Source organism: Lepisma saccharinum, chromosome 20 (genome assembly GCF_977018435.1).
Source record: "Lepisma saccharinum chromosome 20, izLepSacc3.1, whole genome shotgun sequence".
Classification (NCBI taxonomy): Eukaryota; Metazoa; Arthropoda; class Insecta; order Zygentoma; family Lepismatidae; genus Lepisma; species Lepisma saccharinum.
In genome coordinates this window covers 6,743,379-6,764,628 of record NC_139248.1, presented here as the reverse complement: position 1 = coordinate 6,764,628, position 21,250 = coordinate 6,743,379, and the positions used below count along the sequence as shown (strand labels likewise).

General features: G+C 37.8%; 2 protein-coding genes across 2 annotated transcripts in view; both read left to right on the top strand.

Moving 5' to 3' along the window:
* The window catches only part of LOC146003801 (putative inorganic phosphate cotransporter), an 83,442-nt gene extending 73,629 nt beyond the window's left edge, over positions 1–9,813 (top strand). Inside the window, exons 17-19 of the mRNA XM_083142219.1 lie at positions 334–492; positions 5,716–5,801; positions 9,363–9,813. Of these exons, the coding sequence (XP_082998345.1) occupies positions 334–492; positions 5,716–5,801; positions 9,363–9,572 (455 nt within the window). The 3' untranslated portion in view covers positions 9,573–9,813. The remainder of the gene's footprint in view (positions 1–333; positions 493–5,715; positions 5,802–9,362) is intronic.
* Positions 9,814–20,712: 10,899 nt separating this feature from the next.
* The window catches only part of LOC146003520 (sialin-like), a 33,751-nt gene continuing 33,213 nt past the window's right edge, over positions 20,713–21,250 (top strand). The window contains exon 1 of the mRNA XM_083141807.1: positions 20,713–20,835. Within this exon, the coding sequence (XP_082997933.1) occupies positions 20,823–20,835 (13 nt within the window). The 5' untranslated portion in view covers positions 20,713–20,822. The remainder of the gene's footprint in view (positions 20,836–21,250) is intronic.

Genomic DNA, 21,250 nt, shown 5'->3' with positions numbered 1-21,250 from the left:
GTGCTGACCACTCAAAGAGAGAAGCTGTAAGGAAAAAGAAGAAGAAGAGGAAAGGGAAAAAGAGGCCAGAGAGAAGAGGGGAAGAGCCCCTCTTTCCATTTCAAGATTCAAACACACCCCACTTGCTACCCTTTAGGATTAAGCATGTTTCTAGAACATCATAATGAAATTTGTTTTTGGATTGACATTAAACTTGACAGTTAAAATCCACTGGATAATATATATTTTTTAATGATATTTTATTGGGAATTAGAGTTGTATAGGTCTATTTCATGTGCAACCTTTCTTAAGAAAATTGCATTCATTAGCATATGTACTGATGTCAATTTTCAGGTGAATATATTCCAGGAATCTTGCTACTTCTGATTGGTTACATTGGACATACAGATTCTACGATAGCTGCAGTTCTCCTTGTGCTTACAAGTGCAGTAGGCGGAGCTAGTTCTTCTGGGAGCCTATCAAATATTGTGGATATTAGCCCAAATTTTGCAGGTTTGTAACTAAACTGGAAATATTCCAATGTTGCACCAGATTTTAATTCACTTGTAAATACTATAACTCTATTTTTTCACTATGCTGTAATATATCTTCTGTGGGCCATAATCTATTCTATGTAAATAGTTCCAGTGCTCGAAGTGGAAGGAAGCTTGCTATCCCCTTAGTTAAGAAGGATTTCATAATGCATTTTCCCAGCTAGAATAAATTGCATATGCATACCTCACCTAGTGGATTGTATCCATGTGGATCCATGGTTTTGAGTTTGATTGAGTTTGTGTTTTAAGTCCACTTATATGCACAGATAGGCTAATAGGAACTGGACCTACAGTTTAAAGTGGGATCTGAACAATCATAATCATAATCTTTATTCATCCGTTGACCATTTTTTCATGGGTATGGATTTCGTCCAGATACAGTACATGAAAATATAAGATACAGCACATGAAAATATAAGATTCAGTACATGAAAATATAAGGTATGGTATACAAGCAATTACAGTATAAGAACAAAAGATTTTTACATGATGCACATATGTGATAAAAAATAAAAAAATAAAATTTTACATTACATTCACAATTTAAAACAATGATAAGCATATATATACCTAAATAATATATATATTGTATAAAGTACATGCATGACGTTTTTTTTTCTTTAATTAGAGTTACATAGTTCCTTCTATGGTATTATTACATTTCTTTGTCTACTTTATATTTGTACCCAATCTAATTTATGGTTCATTAATATCATACAGAGCTCTGTCTGTGAGGTATTTTTTGATTAGATGCAATTGTTTCTTTAAGGGAGTGATATTTTTTAGCCAAGGGGGAAGGTTGTTGTGGAATTTTAAACCTGCAGAATGTGGTGATCTGTCTGTCAGAGTTAATCTGTTAGTCTGGATATGGAAGTTTTGTCTTTGTCATGTATTATGTCCATGAATTTCTTCATTTCTTAATTGTGTCTTGTCATTAAGTACATAGATAATAGAATAATAAAGATAGAGCGAGTAATAAAAAATAATCCTTTCCGCAACAGCATGAAGGGCCTTGACGTACCTACCGACTGCCGGTTTCCCTCCCACGCTTTCCTTCAACACCTCTAAGCGATTATACAGTCATAATTTTGTTATCGTGAAAGGCAATTCTGCATGTTGATCTGGATGGTATTTTGCATGTAAGTCTTACAGCCCTCTTCTGTAGTGTAAACACTCTTTTTGTATGTATGTGAGCTGCCCCTCCCCAAGCTGTAATACAGTATTCTGAGTGAGGATAAATAAGACCATAATACAGGTTCATATTGATTTCCTTAATATTATATTGTGAAAGGATTTTCAATAGATAAAGATTTTTTGTGAGTTTATCACAGATATAGTCAATATGACATGTCCAATTTAATTTATCATCGATGATCAATCCTAGGAATTTTACTTGGTTAACATACTCTATTTAATTTTCATCTAAGCAAACAGTCAAGTTATCAAAGTTCTTCTTGTTGCCAGGGTTAAAAATCATGAAATTTGTTTTTTGATGGTTTATATTTAGGTTATTACAATTTAAGTACTGTGTTATTTGATTAATTGAGATGTAAGCTTGGATTTCTAATTGTTCTTTTGTTTTTGCCCTACATATTATGTTAGTGTCATCTGCATAGGTGATAGTTTGAGTCATTTTGTTCTTCGGTATGTCATTGATGTAAAGGATAAATAATAATGGACCAAGTATAGATCCTTGAGAGACCCCTATCTTTGACGATTTAAAGCTCGAGTAAATGGTTTTGATAGATGAATTATCTATGTGGTCAATTTGATTGCATTGTATTCGATTATAAAGGAATGACTTAATTAGGTTAAATATGCCACCTCGGATACCTAAACTATATTAGTTTATGCATAAGTGTATTGTGGTTTAGAGAGTCAAATGCTTTGGACAGATCTAGGAATACTGTGCTCGGAATTTCATTGTCCTCCAAGGCTTCAGTGATTAGTTTTGTAAATTGTACAGTTGCAGAATTAGTTGATTTGTCTTTTTGAAAACCATGCTGATATTCATTTATAATATTAAATTTGGAGCAAAAATCATGAATTTTATTGGAAATAATTTTTTTGAGAACTTTGGAGAAGGATGAAGTAATTGCTATTGGTCTGTAATTTAAGGGGTCTGTTTTAGGCCCCTTTTTGTATATCGGTTTTATGACACTCTTCTTTAAGATCTTTGGGAATATACCATTTCTTAATGATGAGTTTATAGCAAATTGTAGAGGCAGGAGTAGACAGGGTGTAAATTTTTTTACTAGATGGTTAGACTCCATCAATATTACATGATTTCTTGTTCTTTAGGGAATTGATATCTTTCTCAATGTCATTTATACTTATTTCTTCCAGTATCATAGAGTTTTGAATGGAATTAGTGTGCCGTCCAAAATTTTCACTGTGTTGTGTTTGCAAGCTAGTGTTTGGGTTATCATTCACAAGAGAGTTATTGAATATTGTTGCTATGGTTTCTGGGTCTTTAACCTCAGTTTCATTTATAGCTAGTGAGATATTTTCTTTATCTTTATTATTGTTTTTCCCTCTTAGTTTGTTTAGTATATCCCATATGATTTTAGATTTATTGCTATTGCTTTTTATTTTTTGTGATAAATGCTGAGCTTTCTCAGATTTAATTAATTTTTCATATTCTTTTTTTCTTACTTTTATACAGGTCATTATAAATTTTCTCTTCGTAGCTATGAATTTATCATAGATGCTTTTTAGTTCAATTTTTTTTCTGCAAAATTTTGTTTGCGACCCAATCTTTGTTTATTTTATTGAAATATATATATATTTTTAATAGGACATGCAACATTTAGGTAATATACAAGTGTGTTCAATAAATTTTCCCAAATTTTTTCCGTAGTATCTGACTGGTACACTTCTGTCCATTCTTCTTTTTTTTAGAAGATAGGATAAGTATCTGATATTATCTTCATTAATATTTCTGCATTCTATTGCATATCTTTTTATTATATTATGGTTTGTGGGCAGGTTTACTTGCATTAGTTGTGCTGTGTGATCGGATATTAGATTGTGGATCACCTCTGCTTTTATCATGTCAGAAGGCATGTTAGTGCTAATATGATCTATGAGGGTTTCATTAGTGAGTGTTATCCTGGTGGGGTTTTTTACAATTTGATTAAGCCCATGCGATTTAAGAAGATCTATGTACTCTTTACTTCTTGTATTGTTTTGAAGGAGATCAATATTTATGTCACCTAGAATGATGACTGCAATTTGACAGGGTAACTCTTTGTAATACAGCATCTAATTTTGAAAGAAAGTCATTGATGTTACAGCTTGGGGATCTATATAATGTTATTATTGTATAGATGTGATTATTTATATTAACTTCAATTTCAGCTGCTTCAAATACCATTTCATTTCATAATGGTTGAAGCCACTTAATCTGTTTAGTCCTTGTCAGGCTAGTTCTTGTATAAATGGCAATGCCTCCACTTTTGTGTTCCTCCCTGGTAAATTTTGACACCAAGCTATATCCTTCTAGGGTGTAAAATTGTGATTCATGTTCGGTGAGACCAAATTCAGTTAATGTCAGAATATTGGGTTGGAAATCGTGCAAGGATAATTCAATGAGATGTACTTTGTTCGTGGCAGATTTTACATTATTGTGCATAATTGTCAGAAGATAGTTATTTGTCATTTGTTTTGGAACTTTTTATCTATTTTACTTGCAGTCTTCAGTCTGGGTGTATCAATACTGTTTACAGGTGATGAGGAGGTATTTGGTGCGGATTGCAAATGATTAAGGTTGTTGATTGGGTTAATTTCTAAATTTACGAAAAAAAATAATCATCATTCAGTTTTTTCGGAATACGCCTTTCTGTTATTGACATACATGGAGTATTTGAACTTTTGGAGTTCAGTTGGTAGATAATATTACACTGCACATCATTTTCATTGTTCTTCTGTTTTCTGTCTTCTTCATTCTCAGCATTTTTTGCAATACATTTGCATGTGCCTCCACCAGGTATCGAAGCCACGACCCCTTGGTTGTAAGGCAATGACATTACAACTATGCCATCAGGGAGGCCCACTTGATCCATGTAAGCATGCGGGTCTCCCTGGTGGCATACTGGTAACGTCGTTGCCTTATAACCAAGGGGTTGTGGGTTCGATACCTGGTGAAAGCACATAGTGGGTCAGATTCCACTTTAAATTGTAGGTCCAGACCCAAGTAGCCAGTGGACTTTACACAAAAATTCAAATTCAAAAGGTCATACATACAAGCATGCCCTATCACCAAATTCGACCAAGCATCACCCTCCCAGTTAGGAGTTGGGTTGAGTTGTTTTAATTTGAGACACCTTGTTACCCCAGCTGGGTATTTCCACTTTGAGCAATAGATAGTTCGGTATGATTAGTTACCTCAATTATAAATTTAAAGGTGGATGTTGGTTTATATCTGTAATAAACAGAAAATTTATGGTAAGGTCAGAAGTTGGCTTGAAAGCCCTATTAGGAGGGCCCAGGATAAATTCCTAGTCGAGTGAAAGTCAAAAGTCAAAGCTTTTTTATGTCTACTATATGCATGGATGGGGCTGGACCTACAGTTTAAAGCAGAACCCGAACCACTATGTACCTCCACCAGAGTTTGAACCAGAGACCCTTTGATTACAAGGTGACATCATTACCACTACACCATCGGGAAGGTCCACCTGGTTGAACCAAAGGTTTTAATAATTTATAATATATTTTCTGAGTTCCTTCTCTGTATTTCTTATTACTAGTTCAGACTAGTTTTTTTTATATAATTTGTGTCAAGAAAATGTCTTTGTTTCAGATTACACTGTAAGAATGCCGGACCCTGTGGCCAAGTGGTGAGCACATTACGCTGCGATGCCAAGGGTCCCAGGTTCAAATCCTGCTTGGACTTGGTTGTTTGTGAATGTCCATTCATCAATTTCATCATTTCATCACTAATCTCTATCTTTGCAAATTAGCCAAGAGGCACAAAACGCAAAGTAAAATAAACTAAATCAAATCAAATCAAATCAAAACACTGTAAGAATATCGTATTAACAGAGATTGGCTCATAATTTCAGTCAGTGTATAAACTAAGCTTGTGTTATTTCAAAAAGGTTATTATTTTAAATCAGTAGTTGTAATAGGGTTAGTAAATAATGGAGAAAACAGATTCAAAAATAGAAACTTTTCCTTACAGGTGCAATACTTGGATTGATAAAGACGTTATCCATGATACCAGGTGTTTTATCACCTATTATAACCGGCTATCTGACAAATGACAATGTAAGTACACAAACAATCTTTGAAATTAACATTGTTAGTGCAGTGCTATCTACATATTACTATTTCACAAGCAAGAGTGGATGCCACTCTAACTTACTCAATAATTTTTTGTATTATTTAGCATATTAGTTAATCATAATATTAATTTTGGAACATGGTAGTTGAAATCTTGTATTTATAAGCTGTATTTGCTCAGAGATTGAGAGACAATTCACAATTATGTAATTCTTTAAACATTATTCTCAGGTTGGTGTGTGTACCAATTCATACTTCAGGTTTGTGCGACTTACTCACTTTTATATATATATATTCTTTCGTATTTCTAAAATTTAAAAATACAAAAATATTTATTACTTATGTAAAATGAGTATCTATTTTGTACACCGACAATGTTTCGGGGAACCACTGTTCCCTTCTTCAGGTCCTATATTTCAGCTATCCGAAAATTGCCATAGCCTCGTCAATTCATACACTCATCAGGAAAAGGAATTGGTACATTATGGTTAAGGTAAAAAATTTGGAGAACACTAAATCCTTTGCTTTACCCATGCTTGTTGCTTTTTGTTAAAAATAACCACTATAAAACCTTCCACTTAAGAACCAGTGCCAGTTAAAACTTAAAAGAGAAAAGATGCTCCCTATCACACTATTCCCATGCTGAGTCCGCCATAGTGGTTCCCGACACGTTGTCGGTGTACAAAATAGATACTCATTTTACGTAAGTATTTGGTCTTGGAATTAATTTGTGCGCCTGGACAAGAAATGGCGTAACGAGCATATCGTCCCACAGTTCCGTGTATCCACACATGCGTTGAAAACTCCTGTCAGCGTGCATCGTTCGTAGTATAGGGCAGTTGATTGACGCGTCAACAACAGCATTTTGTAGTCAACTGAACATGGCGCAGTTCGTGCCAGATAAAGTGTTTTTGCGGGGTGTTCTGCTTCATTACTTTAACATGCAGAAAAGTGCTACCGAAAGTCATCGTATTTTGGTGGAAGTGTATGGTGACCATGCGCTAGCTGAGCGAACGTGTCAGAAGTGGTTTGCACGGTTTAGAAGTGGTGATTTCGGCCTGGAAGACCAATAGCGACCTGGACAGCCAAAACAATTTGAAGACGAAGAATTGAGAGCATTGCTCGATCAAGATTCGTGTCAAACGCAGGGAGAACTTGCAGATCAAACAACAGTTTCCAAACGCCTCACAGCCATGGGAATGATTCAAAAGATGTCACATTGGGTTCCACATGAATTGAAAGACAGAGACGTTGAAAGACGAAAAACCATTTGCGAATTGCTGCTTCAAAGACAGAAAAGAAAGGGGTTTTTGCATCGCATTGTTACTGGCGATGAGAAGTGGATCCATTACGAGAACCCGAAACGAAAAAAGGCCTGGGTGAAGCCAGGTGAACCAGGTCCATCACAACCGAAATGAGATATTCACTGTGCAAAGGTTATGCTGTGCATATGGTGGGATATGAAAGGTGTGGTGTACTATGAGCTGCTGCAACTGGGTGAAACTATTAATGGAGAACGTTATCGACGACAATTAATGCGTTTGAAACAAGCTCTGGCCAGGAAACTATCAGAATGGGAGAACAGACATGATAAACTTATTTTTCAACATGATAACGCTCGCCCACATGTCGCAAAACCAGTCAAAACCTATTTAGAAAATGTCGGATGCGAAGTTTTACCCCACCCGCCGTATTCACCAGACGTTGCTCCTTCGGACTACAACTTGTTCGATTGCATGAATAACGATTTGATTGGACAGCGGTTCACTTCTTCAGAAGATATCGAAAAATGGGTCTCTGACTGGATCGCTTCAAAAGATGAGGACTTCTTTTGCCACGGAATCCGTAACTTGCCTGACAGATGGGTGAAAGTGGTGGCTCGCGATGGACAATATTTTTCTTAAGGTATTTATGTATTTTGTGTTTGAACTACAGCTTCAATGTGTGCGTAACAACCACACGAATTAATTCCTAGACCAAATAATAAATATTTTAGTATTTTTAATTTTTAGAAACACGAAAGAATGTGTGTACCAATTTATGTGTATAAAGTACATTCTTATATCCAGTTATTTCTTATTATTGACAAAGCACTTTTGAATTATGCTGTGTGGTTTTAACGCACACAGCCGGAAAATGGAAATATATATGTAAAATTTGGATGTTTATAAATGCTCTTGCCTAGGTTGCTTTTTGCCCGGTAACTAGGGAAGCCAATGGTTGTTTTCTCCCAATAGCTTTCTGGTAACAATAGGGCCTTCGCCCCGATGGTTGGGGGCAGACCAGTTTGTCGGAGGTATATATATATACACACTGCATTCTGACTTGTTCGTCACAGTTAGACAGACACAGAGCCGCATGGATACATCGAGAGTTGCATAGAGCCAGATGGATACATAAAGAGTGAGCGCTGTACATAGGGACCTCTGCGTGATACACTGGGGGTGCAGGTTAGTGCTTTGATAAATAGTGTGCTTGTAGCTCAAATTAGAGGTACAGCACTAAAGGAGAGGACTGCGTAGAGACTCTTGCATGAAAAACTGCAAGAGTAGGTTAGCACTATGGTAAATAGTACACTCGTAGAGCGAAGCCCGGTAAAATGCATTCCTCTGTAATGGAGCAAGAGGCGACCTGGAAGAGTTGATAATGGATTGTAATGTAAAGATGTATATATGGGAAAGGGGAGGGGTATAAATAAAAGTGTACATAGCAGAGATATCCATGAGACATTTCCCTTCGTAACAAATACTAGCACTATTTGTTAAGTATTTTTCATCATAATACTTATTTTATAAAGAGTGGTGGCTGTCTTGGTGGCCAAACACCACTGAAGTTCCTTGGTTCAAATCCCAACTTGGACATGGGTATCTTTTTGAGTATCTCTTCATCAATTTCATTGAATTACCACTCATCCTCATTGTCATCATTAGATAAATGTGGCAGAAATGTGATGTAAAATAACACAAATGCAACATGGAGTTGACCTTTTTGCTGGGAAGACTATTGTGCATGATATTTTGTAGTTTTGATATTGTATATCGCTTTTCTGCCACTTTGGATAATTGAGACAATGAGGATAAGTGATGATTAGATGAAAATTGATGAAGGGACACTCACAAAAAACATGTATGACCAGGCTGAAACTCGAAGACAGGGAATTCAGTGGTGAGATGAAAAATTGACCACTTAATATGATCAATCATGAAGCTGGCATTACACACGGTGTTCATACTGGGGGAAGTATTTACTTGGCAAATATTATGAAAATAATGGGCTCTGCAGTCACCAGATCTAAACCCACTATCTTTGGAATTACATTGAAGGGACTGCTAAACCAAAAGTGAAAAATCTGTAAGGCCTGGCTGATGCAATACAATACACTTGAAAAATTGCTGAAACCTAACCATGTGTCTTCCTGAAATAATTACAGTTACTCTCAAGATTAAAATAAGACTTACTTCTTACTAGATACTGTTCTTAATAAAGTAGCTGTGTGTTTTCGTGTTGGTGCTTATGGTGACTGAAAAGTTCCTTCTGTCATTTCAGCAAACTTCTCACCAATGGACGTTGGTCTTCTGGATAGCAGCAGGGGTGTATTTATTCTGTGGAACAGTGTTTCTGATTTTTGGTTCTGGTGAAGTTCAGCCGTGGAACTCAACCCCAAGCAAACACCAAGAAAAGGCAAAAGAGGAACTGATATTGCCTGCAACAGCAACCACCAAGGAGCCTTGTGAAGAAGAAAGCACTAAAATGTAATAATATTACTCCATTTTACAGGAATGAATCAATCAAATATATAAAAACTTGCATTATTTTATTGTTTGTACTGTGAATGGACACAACCATTGATGAAGTTACCTGCATACTTAAATAATGTGCCTTTGTCTTTTACAGTGTCAATTAAGTATTTATAACATGTTTTGACACGGAAAAATATGTAGCCTAGTCATATTTTTATATGTTGTACCATTTTATAATATTCTTATACATTCACTAAATTGTCATAATAAATAAAAACTTTTTATATAAATATTTGGGTGTTTATTCTTCAATATCTATTGCATTTATGCAACTACCTAAAATGTATGTGTAATGTATTTAGTCTGCCAGTGAAACAAACTCAGTGTACATAGCATTAGCTTTTTTGGAGGGACACTTGTGCCAATATGTCTAGTGAATTGACTGATTGATTTATTATTCACCTTAGGGATTACAATGGTCCATGGTTTCGTCAATTACATGATATCATATTACATTGCATACATTCGTGAGTGTTACACAGTTTATGATCCAATCCGATACATAATATATTTGAAGATTAGAAAGATAATGAGGGTATAAAAATACCGGGTGTCCGAGAAGTCTTTGTCTGAAAAAAAAAATAACAACTGTATCCGCTATATGCAACATAGACATGAAAAAATGGTACCAGAATATTTCGGAAACTATTCAAGTTTTATTGGCAATAGGAAAGATATCAATAAGTCTCCATGTGAGCACCCTTGGTAGCACGGAGTACATCTAGTCGAAATTGAACTTCTTGCCATGCATTAGCCAACATCACAGGAGGGATTGATGTGATGACTTGGGTTATGCATTGTTGCAGAGTTGCAAGTTCTGTAGACATTGTCTTTCACATAACTCCATAGAAAAAAATCTAAAGGGGTTATGTCTGGAGATCGTGCAGGCCACGCTGTTGGTCCATCTCGACCAATTCATTTTCCAGGAAATGTCTAATCAAGGTAGGCGAATGAACCTCCAGACTCCAATGTGGCAGTGCACCGTCTTGTTGAAAGATAACATTTTGGTGGTATTCTAGCAATTGAGGAACAGCAAACAATTGCAACATGTTGAGATACACTCCAAATGTTACGGTGTCCTCACAGAAAAAGAATGGTTCGATTATTCTGTCATGCAGCAGCACGTACTAAACATTCACCTTCAGGCTGCCCATGGTCGACTCCCTCACCTCATGAGGGGGCTCTTTACCCGAGATATGCACGTTGTGTCTATTCACTAAACCACTGACATGAAAGACTGCCTCGTCTGAAGAAGCAACATGTTCCAGATAGCCATTATCAGCGTCAATGTGTGATAACATTTTCATCGCAAAGTTATACCGACGTTTGCCATCATTGGGGAACAAAGCCTGCAGGATTTGCTCTTTGTATGCACGAAACAATAAACATTTGTGTAACGCATCATGAACAGAACTGTTTGGCATCTGTAATTCACGTGAGGCCGTATGCACGGATTTCTTCTGACATCTTCCACCCTTTCATCTGAGGTTGATGCTCGGCCACTTCTCGGTGCGTCAGCAACAGATCCTGTGGTCTTGAATTTGTCATACCACGAATTAATGCTCCTACCATCGGGCAGCACCTTTCCATAGGATGTTTGAAACTGTCTCTGCACTTTTTTTTTGCGACCTACTCTCTTGAAACCACAGGACACACTCAGCTTTTTCCTGATTTGTGTACATTTCCGGTTTGCTGGACACTGGCACTGCTACACTACTGCAACGTTACAGAAAACTGAAACAAAAAAAAACTGAATAGTTTCCGATCATTTTGGTACCATTTCTTCCTGTCCATGTTGCATATAGCAGATACAGTTAATTTTTGTTTTCATACAAAGACTTCTTGAACACCCTGTATATTCGTAACAATATAAAGATTAACAGAGCAAACAGATATGTTTAACACTCTTTCTATTCTATCAGCGGAGTTATTTATATTCATTTGGTTCTTTTATTTTTCTACGAGGAATTGCTGGACATGGTTTTTGAAAATTTAGTAACATTTATATTATTTACATAATACATTTATATATGTGTGTGTGTGTGTGTGTGTGTGTGTGTGTGTGTGTGTGCGCACGTGCGCGTGCACATGTTTGTGTGTGGCAATAAATTGTTTGCATGTATGCATGTTCAAATTCAAAATCATCCAACCAGTTACGGGGTGACATGTAAATCAGAAGATATCTATTGGGTTCAGATTTGGCGACTGCAGAGGTCACTGATGGGGGTATGGATGCATTTCCACCGCTGATGGGGCTACAGCCCCTATTGAAATTTTGAGAGAATCACAATTTTTAAAGAAAGCAGAAAGGAACTACGGAACTACCAAAGTGGTTGATTGATTGATTGATTTGGTTTATTTTACTTTGCAACCTAGGAAGGTGGGATTGAGGCCAGCAGTCGGTTAGTACATAATAATAGCACGAGTGCGTATTACTCACTTGAGATAAACAAATTAATGTATTTATTAAAAATAAAAAAACCTTTTTCTAAAAACACTAAAATTGCTTACTTACGATTAGAGAGTAGTCCAATGTTGATTAGAGCAATGTTTCGGGGTAACTACTTTCCCCTTCTTCAGGCTTTTCTTGGCATTGGTATCATGCCGCGTCACTTATTATAAAAAAAAAGAAAAAAAAAAAAGAAAAAGGATTGGTTAAAAGGTGCATGTGGTTTAAAAAGTGATTTTTGAATGTAGTCTAAGCCATAATGAAAACTTTCATATTATGTATCCCTCCCATTAATCAGCCCCGAAGGTGCAATATAAAAAGTCTACTCCCAAACAGTTAAAACGTCTTACCGACCGATGTCCATAGTGGTAACTGGTTATCAGCGGAATTCATGTGTCGGTGGAATCCTCTGTCATTGTCCATGTCCACTACCGAATTCCACCGATAACCAGTTATCCTCTATCCATTGCATAGGAATAAGGGTGGTTATACATGTAATAATAGAGTACTAAAGCTACAACAAAGAATGTATACAGGAACTAAGCTAGAGGTGAATAAGGACACGAGTTGGCTGTTGTGTGTGTTATGTGAAAAGGAGGGGGGTCTGCAAGAAGTGAGTTTTTTTCCCCTTTTTTGTGCAAAACCCGGTAAATGGAGAGGAACCATGAAAGACGGTTGACCATTGGTCCAAGGGAGGACAGAGGAGCCAAAGGGTGATAGAACTGAAGGACTGATTGGCTCTTTCTTTCTTTTTTTAAGAATTTTGTTGGAAGAGGGAAGCGTGCATTTTCCAGGACAGTGTGTTTGAGAATCTGACGAGAGGAGGGTTCTCGAGCTTCTTTGTGTCTTTTAGTGAGGTGGGCGAAACAAGAGTACAGTGGATGGGAGGATTTATCTTCCACTGAGTTGTGCTACAACACGAGAAGATGAGCTCATATCACCAGAACAATTTAGTGCTCTGTAGGCGAGGATAGCTGATCCAGACATGTAAGGCAAGCCCGACTGTGCAAGGTCCCTCTAGTGCACTTCTTAAAATGTTATTTACCACGGCTACAGATATCTAATCTCAGGGGATAGGTTCTTTATTCGAGAATTCCAAATAAGAAAGCATTTTATAGCCAAGAGGATATAGTTAAAAGCGGATCTATATTCTGAAAACTTTACACAATACAGAGAAAATATATAACGAAACTTGTATATACATTGAAATAATATATATATATATATATATATATATATATATATATATATATATATATATATATATATATTGATTCCAAATTTACGTCGGTTATATTCTTCTTAATTATATGGATAATTGAAAGGAAATCTTCTTCTTCTTTCTTCTCGTAATTTCTGGGAAAAGGCTTCTTCTTCCTTCCTATCTTTGATTTGGGAAAGGGCTGCTTCTTCTTTTCTTCTTCCTTCTATTTAGGAAAAGGCTTCTTCTTCATATCTTCTTTATATTTAGGAAAGGCTTCTTCTTCTTTTTAATTTTGGAGAAAGCTTATTCTTCTTTTATTTCTTCTATTTTTGGAAAATACTTTTTCTTCTTTTCTTCTTTCTATTTAGGAAAGGCTTCTTCTTCTTTTCTTCTAACTTTTTAGAAAAGCCTTATTCTTCTTTTCTTTCTTCTATTTTTGGAAAAGGCTTATTCTTCTTTTCTTTCTTCTAATTTATTTTCTTTCCTTTTAAAGTGTAATCTTATTTATTACATATATGCGCTCGCTTTCCACGCTTCTTTGGCATACGATACAAGCTATACTTATATAGAGAGTAGGGTCGACTAAACTGACAATAGCGCCACCTCCTATGTAACGACCAAAAGGGGAATAGCCCAGGATCGCTAACAGCAAGCGCTGCCTATGGCCCAGTGCGTCTAATAAGAAGCGGAACCGTAAGTGCTTCGGGGCGTCTAATTTGACACAGCGCCACCGAGGGACGGACAAATACAAAAGCTGACGATATTCTCCTCGTCAGAAGATCAAAAAGGAGAGACAATTTCTGAATTCATTTGCTCACTTATTAACTTTCCTAATTGTTTCATATACGAGCATATTCTTAATTATCTTAATTGGCTATATACAACATTTTATTTACTCCTTCTATAATTTTTATACTCTTCCTTTATGTATTTTGCATTTACTATAATATATATATAATCACTCTTCTCCGCTCCTAGTTTCTACAATGAACTCTGCTCTTCTTTATATGGCGTGCAGCCATCTGTCGTCGCTCTCGGGAAACATTTCTTCTTAGCAGTTTTCATTGTGTCATCGGAACTGGTCTTTTGATCTAACGCAGTTTTTACTTTGGTTATTTTCTTCAAATACTAACCACCCAAACCTTATTTTTGTTATTAACAATAAAAATAACAAGCTTTCTTCTTTTATTATAATTTATAATGAAGGATGCTGATTTCAAGGAGAGGGGTCAAGGGACCGGTTTGATGCCCCTCCCGATGCCCATGTGTAGAGTGACCACAAGGGAAAGAACCTTCGGCCAAAAGTCTCCCTGCACCTTCCCCTTTGTTGGTTCAACTCGGGGCCATAAGGAAGCCTGCTCCACTCTGCATGCCCCTCCCCCCACATGAGAAGAGGATGCACATGAGTCACGGGTCTGCGCAGGCTCTTTTGCTAGTGATTCCACTACATTGGGAGAGGTTCATTTATGTAATAATAATAATACAATATTAATAAATTTACATATTTTTAATATTTTAATTTAATTTAATATAGTTATAATTTAATCATTATTATTATTAGTAATAATAATATTACTGAGACACTTGCAAGTTTGAACCCCCCTATCCCAAAATAAACTTCTAGATACGTGCCCGTCTGGGCCTCTTCTTGAATTCGGACATTTAAAACAAAATGTTGATTACAGGGCCATCCTGAGGAAAATGTGACATGAGAAAGTTCGAAATTTTGGAACTCTGATCCATGGGTGTATCCAGTGGAGGGCAAGGGGGCATTTGTGCCTTGAAAATTATTTGCCAAAAAAATTGTGCAATGGTCAAAGATTTTTACTGTTCAGTTGAATGCAGTGGCATGCCCAAGGGAGGTTTGTGGGGTCTTAACGCACCCCTTCAGTGGCGTGCCCAAGGTGGGGTTGGTGGGCCCAGTATTCTTAAAAAAAAGAACGTTAAAGGTAGGAAAAGATGGCGAAATGTTGGCTGACTACCAGAAAAAGTGTACATAACCCCTCCCTTTCAAAATTCCTGGCCACGCCACTGCACCCCTTGGGCAAGTATTCCAAAAAAAAGAGAATGTCAAAGACAGGAATAGATACAAAATGAAAATTGACTATAAAAAAAGCATACATAACCCCCACCCTTTTCAAAATTCAGCACTGTTTGAATGACAATTTTTGTTTAAACATATACATTGCAGTTGTGCTTCTGGCTGCAAATCAAATAGATAGGTAAATTTTAAAAAAAATATTTTTAACGTCTATGTACCTACTAATCAGAGGCGTGTTACCGCAGGTAACAGCAAAATATAAAGAATTGAAGAACCTGTCTTAAAATATTATTACATACATAAACTGGTATTATTGTCTTAAAGTAAATATTGCAGACTGACATTTTTTCTGACACTGGCAAAACCGAAGAGGAGGACTGTTCCGTTACCCTCCTGAGGTTACCGATACCCTCCATATTTTGCGAATTTTCATTTTAAATACATAAAATCGCTCATTGACTTCAGCTACCTCTAAATCCTCGAAGGAAAAATGTTTATTCTCCGCACCTCTTTCATATCGAGAGTGTTAGGTTTGTTATGTCTTTGAACACGCTCTCTGGCAGACTTCTGGCGCTTCGCCTACGATCCTATTGTCAAAAATGCAAGAATTGTTTCTTGTGACGTGAAGCGATCTTTCTCACAATATAAGATGCTTTTTAGAGATAATCGTCACAGATTTACAATGGAGAATTTGAAAAAAAAAAAACTATGGTGATCCACTGCAACTCTTCAAAAAAAAAAAAAATAGCTCGCTAAGAGGTAAGCATTTAGAAACTGATTTCAGGTGTTTAAAATGCATGTAATATTTTGTTTTTCTTACCAAATGTTTTTTAATTATTTTTTTTATTTTTGTCACATATTTTTCTGTTTTCATCACACATTTTCAACATTTATGACACTTTGACACATAAAAAAATAAATATTTCTGAGTTTTTTAGCACAGAAAGTTCCGTTCCCTGGTTATTGCCATGCCTGTTTAGCCGCTTCAGTTGCCAGTTATCCTTACCGGATACAGATCAGTGTTGCCATATTCAATTGACAGAAAAGAGCTAAGTCGCCTAATCGGGTCTATCTTACTCTGAAGGTGTCCACTCACACTGGAGAAAGATGGCGCAGTAGTATCGTCGCCGCCTTGTAATCAAGGTGTCCCGGTTTGCATACCCGGTGGAGGCACAAGTGGTTCGGATCCCACTTTAAACTGTAGGTCCAGTCCCGATTAGCCTTACTGTGCATAAAGTGGATATAAAACGCCAAATCAAAATTAAAAAAAAAATCAAATCACACTGGGGGAAAAGCAAACTACCAAGTGATATTTTGTATTTACTCTAAATATCAGCGATTACGAAAGTCCTCTTTGTCCTTCTTCGACATCATGGGCGAGAAGGAGAGGAGAGGGATGGGTATTATCAAGGGGTCCGCTGTCCTAAAAGGTAGCAGAACTGTTTTTGGATGAAAACATTACTTACAAGCATAATTTTCCCGGTTGTTATCTTAGCATGCTCTGAAGTGTCACGTGTCGCAGGTTCGAATCCTCAGCAAGAAATGGTTATTTCAGTGTTTGTTGTTATTATTTTAATTACATAATTATAAAAGTTAATAATTACATACACAAAGAAGTAATAATTTTATTTCAATAATTCACCATCCGTCCACATCGTCACGATTATCCTATAAAGCGAAAGCCTTAAAGATAGCAAAGGGCGTCAAATATACGAAATGGTAGTGGTGTCAGAAATGAGATTTCAGTGGATTTAGAGAAACATTGGCTGTCGGGGAAGCGCCGATGCTGAGAGGGGAGGGGGCAAGGAAGATGGGATGCGTCACGTGTTACAAAAGTAAACAACTGTTGGCGGGAGGGACTGTGCAGTGCGAGTTTTGTGAGTGGTGTCTTTCGTCTTTGTGTTGTTTTCACTTGCTCCTAGTTTCGAGGTGGCGGATTCGTCCTTTCTGAACAGTGTGTGTAATTGTGCGATCTTTCACTTGTGCTTAAGCCAACATTATTTTCCCTGATTAATAACTTTACCAAAATCTAGTATCGAATTTCAGTCGTACCAGAATAATATTATACGAACTACTTGGAAGACATGGAGGGGGGGAAGGGCATGAGGTGGGGAGGCCCCCAAGTCTTACGTCTCCTCCCTTAAATGTCCTACTGATAACCGGTAACATTTTTAAAACTCCCACGCCACGCCACTGCTACCAATATGTTGAATTGTGTCTCATATGCTTTTCAAGGCAAAGTGCACAGCACGCCATGATGCCATTGGTCCCGGGTTGAAATCCCGGCCTGGTCATATGTGTTCTTTGTGAATCGCGGCGATGAGGATGAGTGATGATATGATGAAATTGGTGAAGAGACACATAAAAAGCACCCATGCATAGGCCATGATTGGAACCTGGGACCCCTGACATCGTCGCACGCTGTGCTACCCACTCTGCCATAAATTAGAGCTTTGTGAAAAATGTTTTTGCTTGTCACGAAAATTTATGTAGGACATGAGAGGGGTGGAAGTTGTGGATATATATATATATATATAAAAAAACAGGCACGCAACCAGGGAGGAGAGCTCGGTGGGCTGAAGACCCCCTGCCCCGAAATAATACAAATATTTAATTTAAATAGTGTACAGTGATCATTATTTTTACTTCCTTAGCAGGATTAAACATATTGTATAATAACTTGTAACATACCGAGACATTCATCTTCAGGGCCACCCCTCACATTTTCTCCTTTAGATGGCTGATGAGGGATGAGCGCCCCCCCCCCCTGCGAAATAAAATTCTGGTTGCGGCCTGTCTTTGAAGTGATGGGCAAAGCCTGTGTTCCTGGTCGGAAGATTTTCCAGGCTTTGTTCCTGGTTTGTGCTGCAAGAATTGAATAATTCGAACCTTCTAATGTTACAATGGAGCGAGTTCAATGCGATAATCGCACAACGCTTTTCCATTAATCTCCTTCTGAACTCTAGTGACTGAACAGACCGACATTCATCACCAATTTGACAAACGTGGTACAAGCGACAGATGGGCAAGACAGTGCAACGCCGCAACCCAACTGAGAAAATTTGAAAGGAGACCAATTTAGATTCCCTGCAGAGCCGACGTCGTATATAAGAGATGGAGTGTGGAGCTTGTGGTAAGTACATAGCAGTGGCGTGCCCAAGATTTTCGAAAGGGCGGAACCCAGGAACGCATAAATTCTAATGGGTTCTATTGGGTTCCGCAGCAACAGGACCGGAACTTTTTTTCTCGCACAATTTAAATTTGGTCCAAGTTGCGTATTGTTTCATTGATAAAAATGTTCCTGGACCGTATTTAAGTTCTTCCGAAAAATAGGTTCCCGGACCTTATTGAAATTGATTCGGAAATAAGTTCCTGGACCGAATTGAAATACAGCGTGTCCACAATGAGACTCCAACATTTTGAAAGTCTATAACTTTTTGATTTTAAATTGTACAGCTGTGATTCCGGAAGCAGCAGAAGCAGAAACTCAAAAAGTTTATGTGGTAACGTTTTAGTGCGCGTAATAGCCGTAGTGGCGCTGCAGCAATCGATTGTTTGAATATGGAGATTCCAAACGAGAGTGCACAGGTTGTGTGGTGGTGTGCAGAAACGAAATTACTTATTCAAGTGCAACGAAACTTTCGTCGTGTGTACAATAAGGATCCTCCGACATTCACGACTAGAAAGAAGTGGTGTGATCAGTTTTTGGCGACCGGCAATGTTTTGAAAGGACACTGTGGTGGTAAACCCAGAATCCAGGAACAGGTTGTAGAAAATGTGCGGAGGTCATTCGAAAGGAGTCCACAGACGTCAGTAAGACAAGCAGCGAGAGAACTTGGTATGAAACGGTCGACAGTTCACACAGTTCTTCACTGCTTGTCTTACTGACATCTGTGGACTCCTTTCGAATGAACCTGTGCACGCTCGTTTAGAATCTCCATTTTCAAACAATCGAGTGCTGCAGCGCCACTACGGCTATTCCGCGCACTAAAACGTTACCACATAAACTTTTTGAGTTTCTGCTTCTGCTGCTTCCGGAATCACAGCTGTACAATTTAAAATCAAAAAGTTATAGACTTTCAAAATGTTGGAGTCTCATTGTGGACACGCTGTACTTTACAGATAAAAAGGTTCTTTACCGTCCAGAACCCATTTACGCTTGCTGATTTTTCCTCATGGACCGGAATTGAATTTATTTAAAATTCCTGGACGTTTAACAACCCTAGCGTTACGTATACAGTCTTCAGCAGTGAACCCTCATTTTGCCATCGTTTCCTACCCTCGAGGTTACATTTTTAGAAAAATTGGGCCAGAGATTGTTTATCTGGTGAACTCCAAAAGAAAGGCCATCTTTCCAGGTGGTTGCCAGCTCGGGAAATGGAATGCTTGGGCAAAGGAAGGTGTGTTAAGAAACCCCACCAACCCCCTTTGACACCCCAACGTCTCGATCAGCACTTCCTAAGGAATTGCCAAGCGCTAACTACACGGCCTCCGCGTTGGCGTAGTGGTATCGTCGCCGCCTTGTAATCAGGGGAGACCACTGGCGTACGCAGAGGGGGAGCTGATTGGGCTACAGCCCCTCCAGAAATTTTGAGAACTTCATAATTCAAGAACTGAAGAAAACCCAAAGTAGTGAATGTAATTTCCAATTAAAATGACCCCCGGCTACCATTTTTGTCTTTCAACAGCTTTCAAAACGAAGGTTAGCAATGTTATTTACGAAATATATTGTTGTCGTCCCCGTAGAGAACAGCTATGTATCACTCATATTTACAATTCCAGTCCCCTCCGAAAAATAAAAACCTCTTCGTACGCTAGTGTAGGGGACCCTTGTTCAATCCCTGGTGGAGGCACCTAGTGATTCTGATCGCACTTCTGATTTGATTTGCTTTATTCTACTTCGCCTTTGTGCCACTTTTGGTTAACTGCAAACATGGGGATGAGTGAGGATATGATGAAATTGATGATTTGACACTCGCAAACATCCAGGCCGAGGCCAGGATTCGAACCCGGAACTCCTGGCGTCGTACTGCTACTGTAGGTCCAATCCCGATTAACCCATCTATGCATAAAATAGACTGCCATTCCCAAGTCGCCGTATGAGCAAACATTATCACGTGACTTTGGGACAAAATAAGCCTCCCCTGGCTCCTGTTGCACAATAAAAAAATGAACAGGATTTTCTTTCGTTTCCTGTTTAGAACGGCCTTCTCTAAGCCCATTCCTAAGGCGCTGAAGAAGTGGCAGACTAACTACTTAATTCACTTTGTAAATATCTTTCCATTTGCACGGGGATTACGAGGAACTCTTGAAAAGACATGCGAGATAATAAATTATGATTGTTTATGATGTTCACCTCTGGACTTTACTTGGAAATAGGTAATAGGAATAGTTCTCTGCGAATACCTTGCAAGGTTTCCTGGATCTGTGCAAGTGACTGAGTAGACCTATCTGTTACGAATACGTGAATCAGTTCTTGAATGAGACCATTTCAATCAATAATTCTCTAGATATGGGGCTCTCGGGTAAGTTAGATTATCTTACATGTATCTTTCTGGTTTCGACAGTGGCGGACTGATGGTCTCTCTTGGGTTGGATGAATGTGTGTTTTTTTAAGTTGTTGTCCCCAGTGCACGTGTACTTTTGTAAAATATTGGCTAAGCTGAACTCCGAGATTTGTTTAATAATTTTATGCAATAATATGTGGTATTTACCCTAAAATTCCAGTATTGTTGCTTCTGAAAATGTAAGCTTTCACGTTTAAAAACAGTTTCAGGCCATTCCTGAGAGAAATACATGAATTTTATAGTTGCTGTTTGTGCCTATTTTAGCTGTAAGTGCCTATTTCGAAGACACCTGCTTCTTGAATGTCTAACGTGGGAAATTACCGTCGTGAGGAAATTGGGGAGCTACGCAAATGAGGAACGTAATCCGGTCATG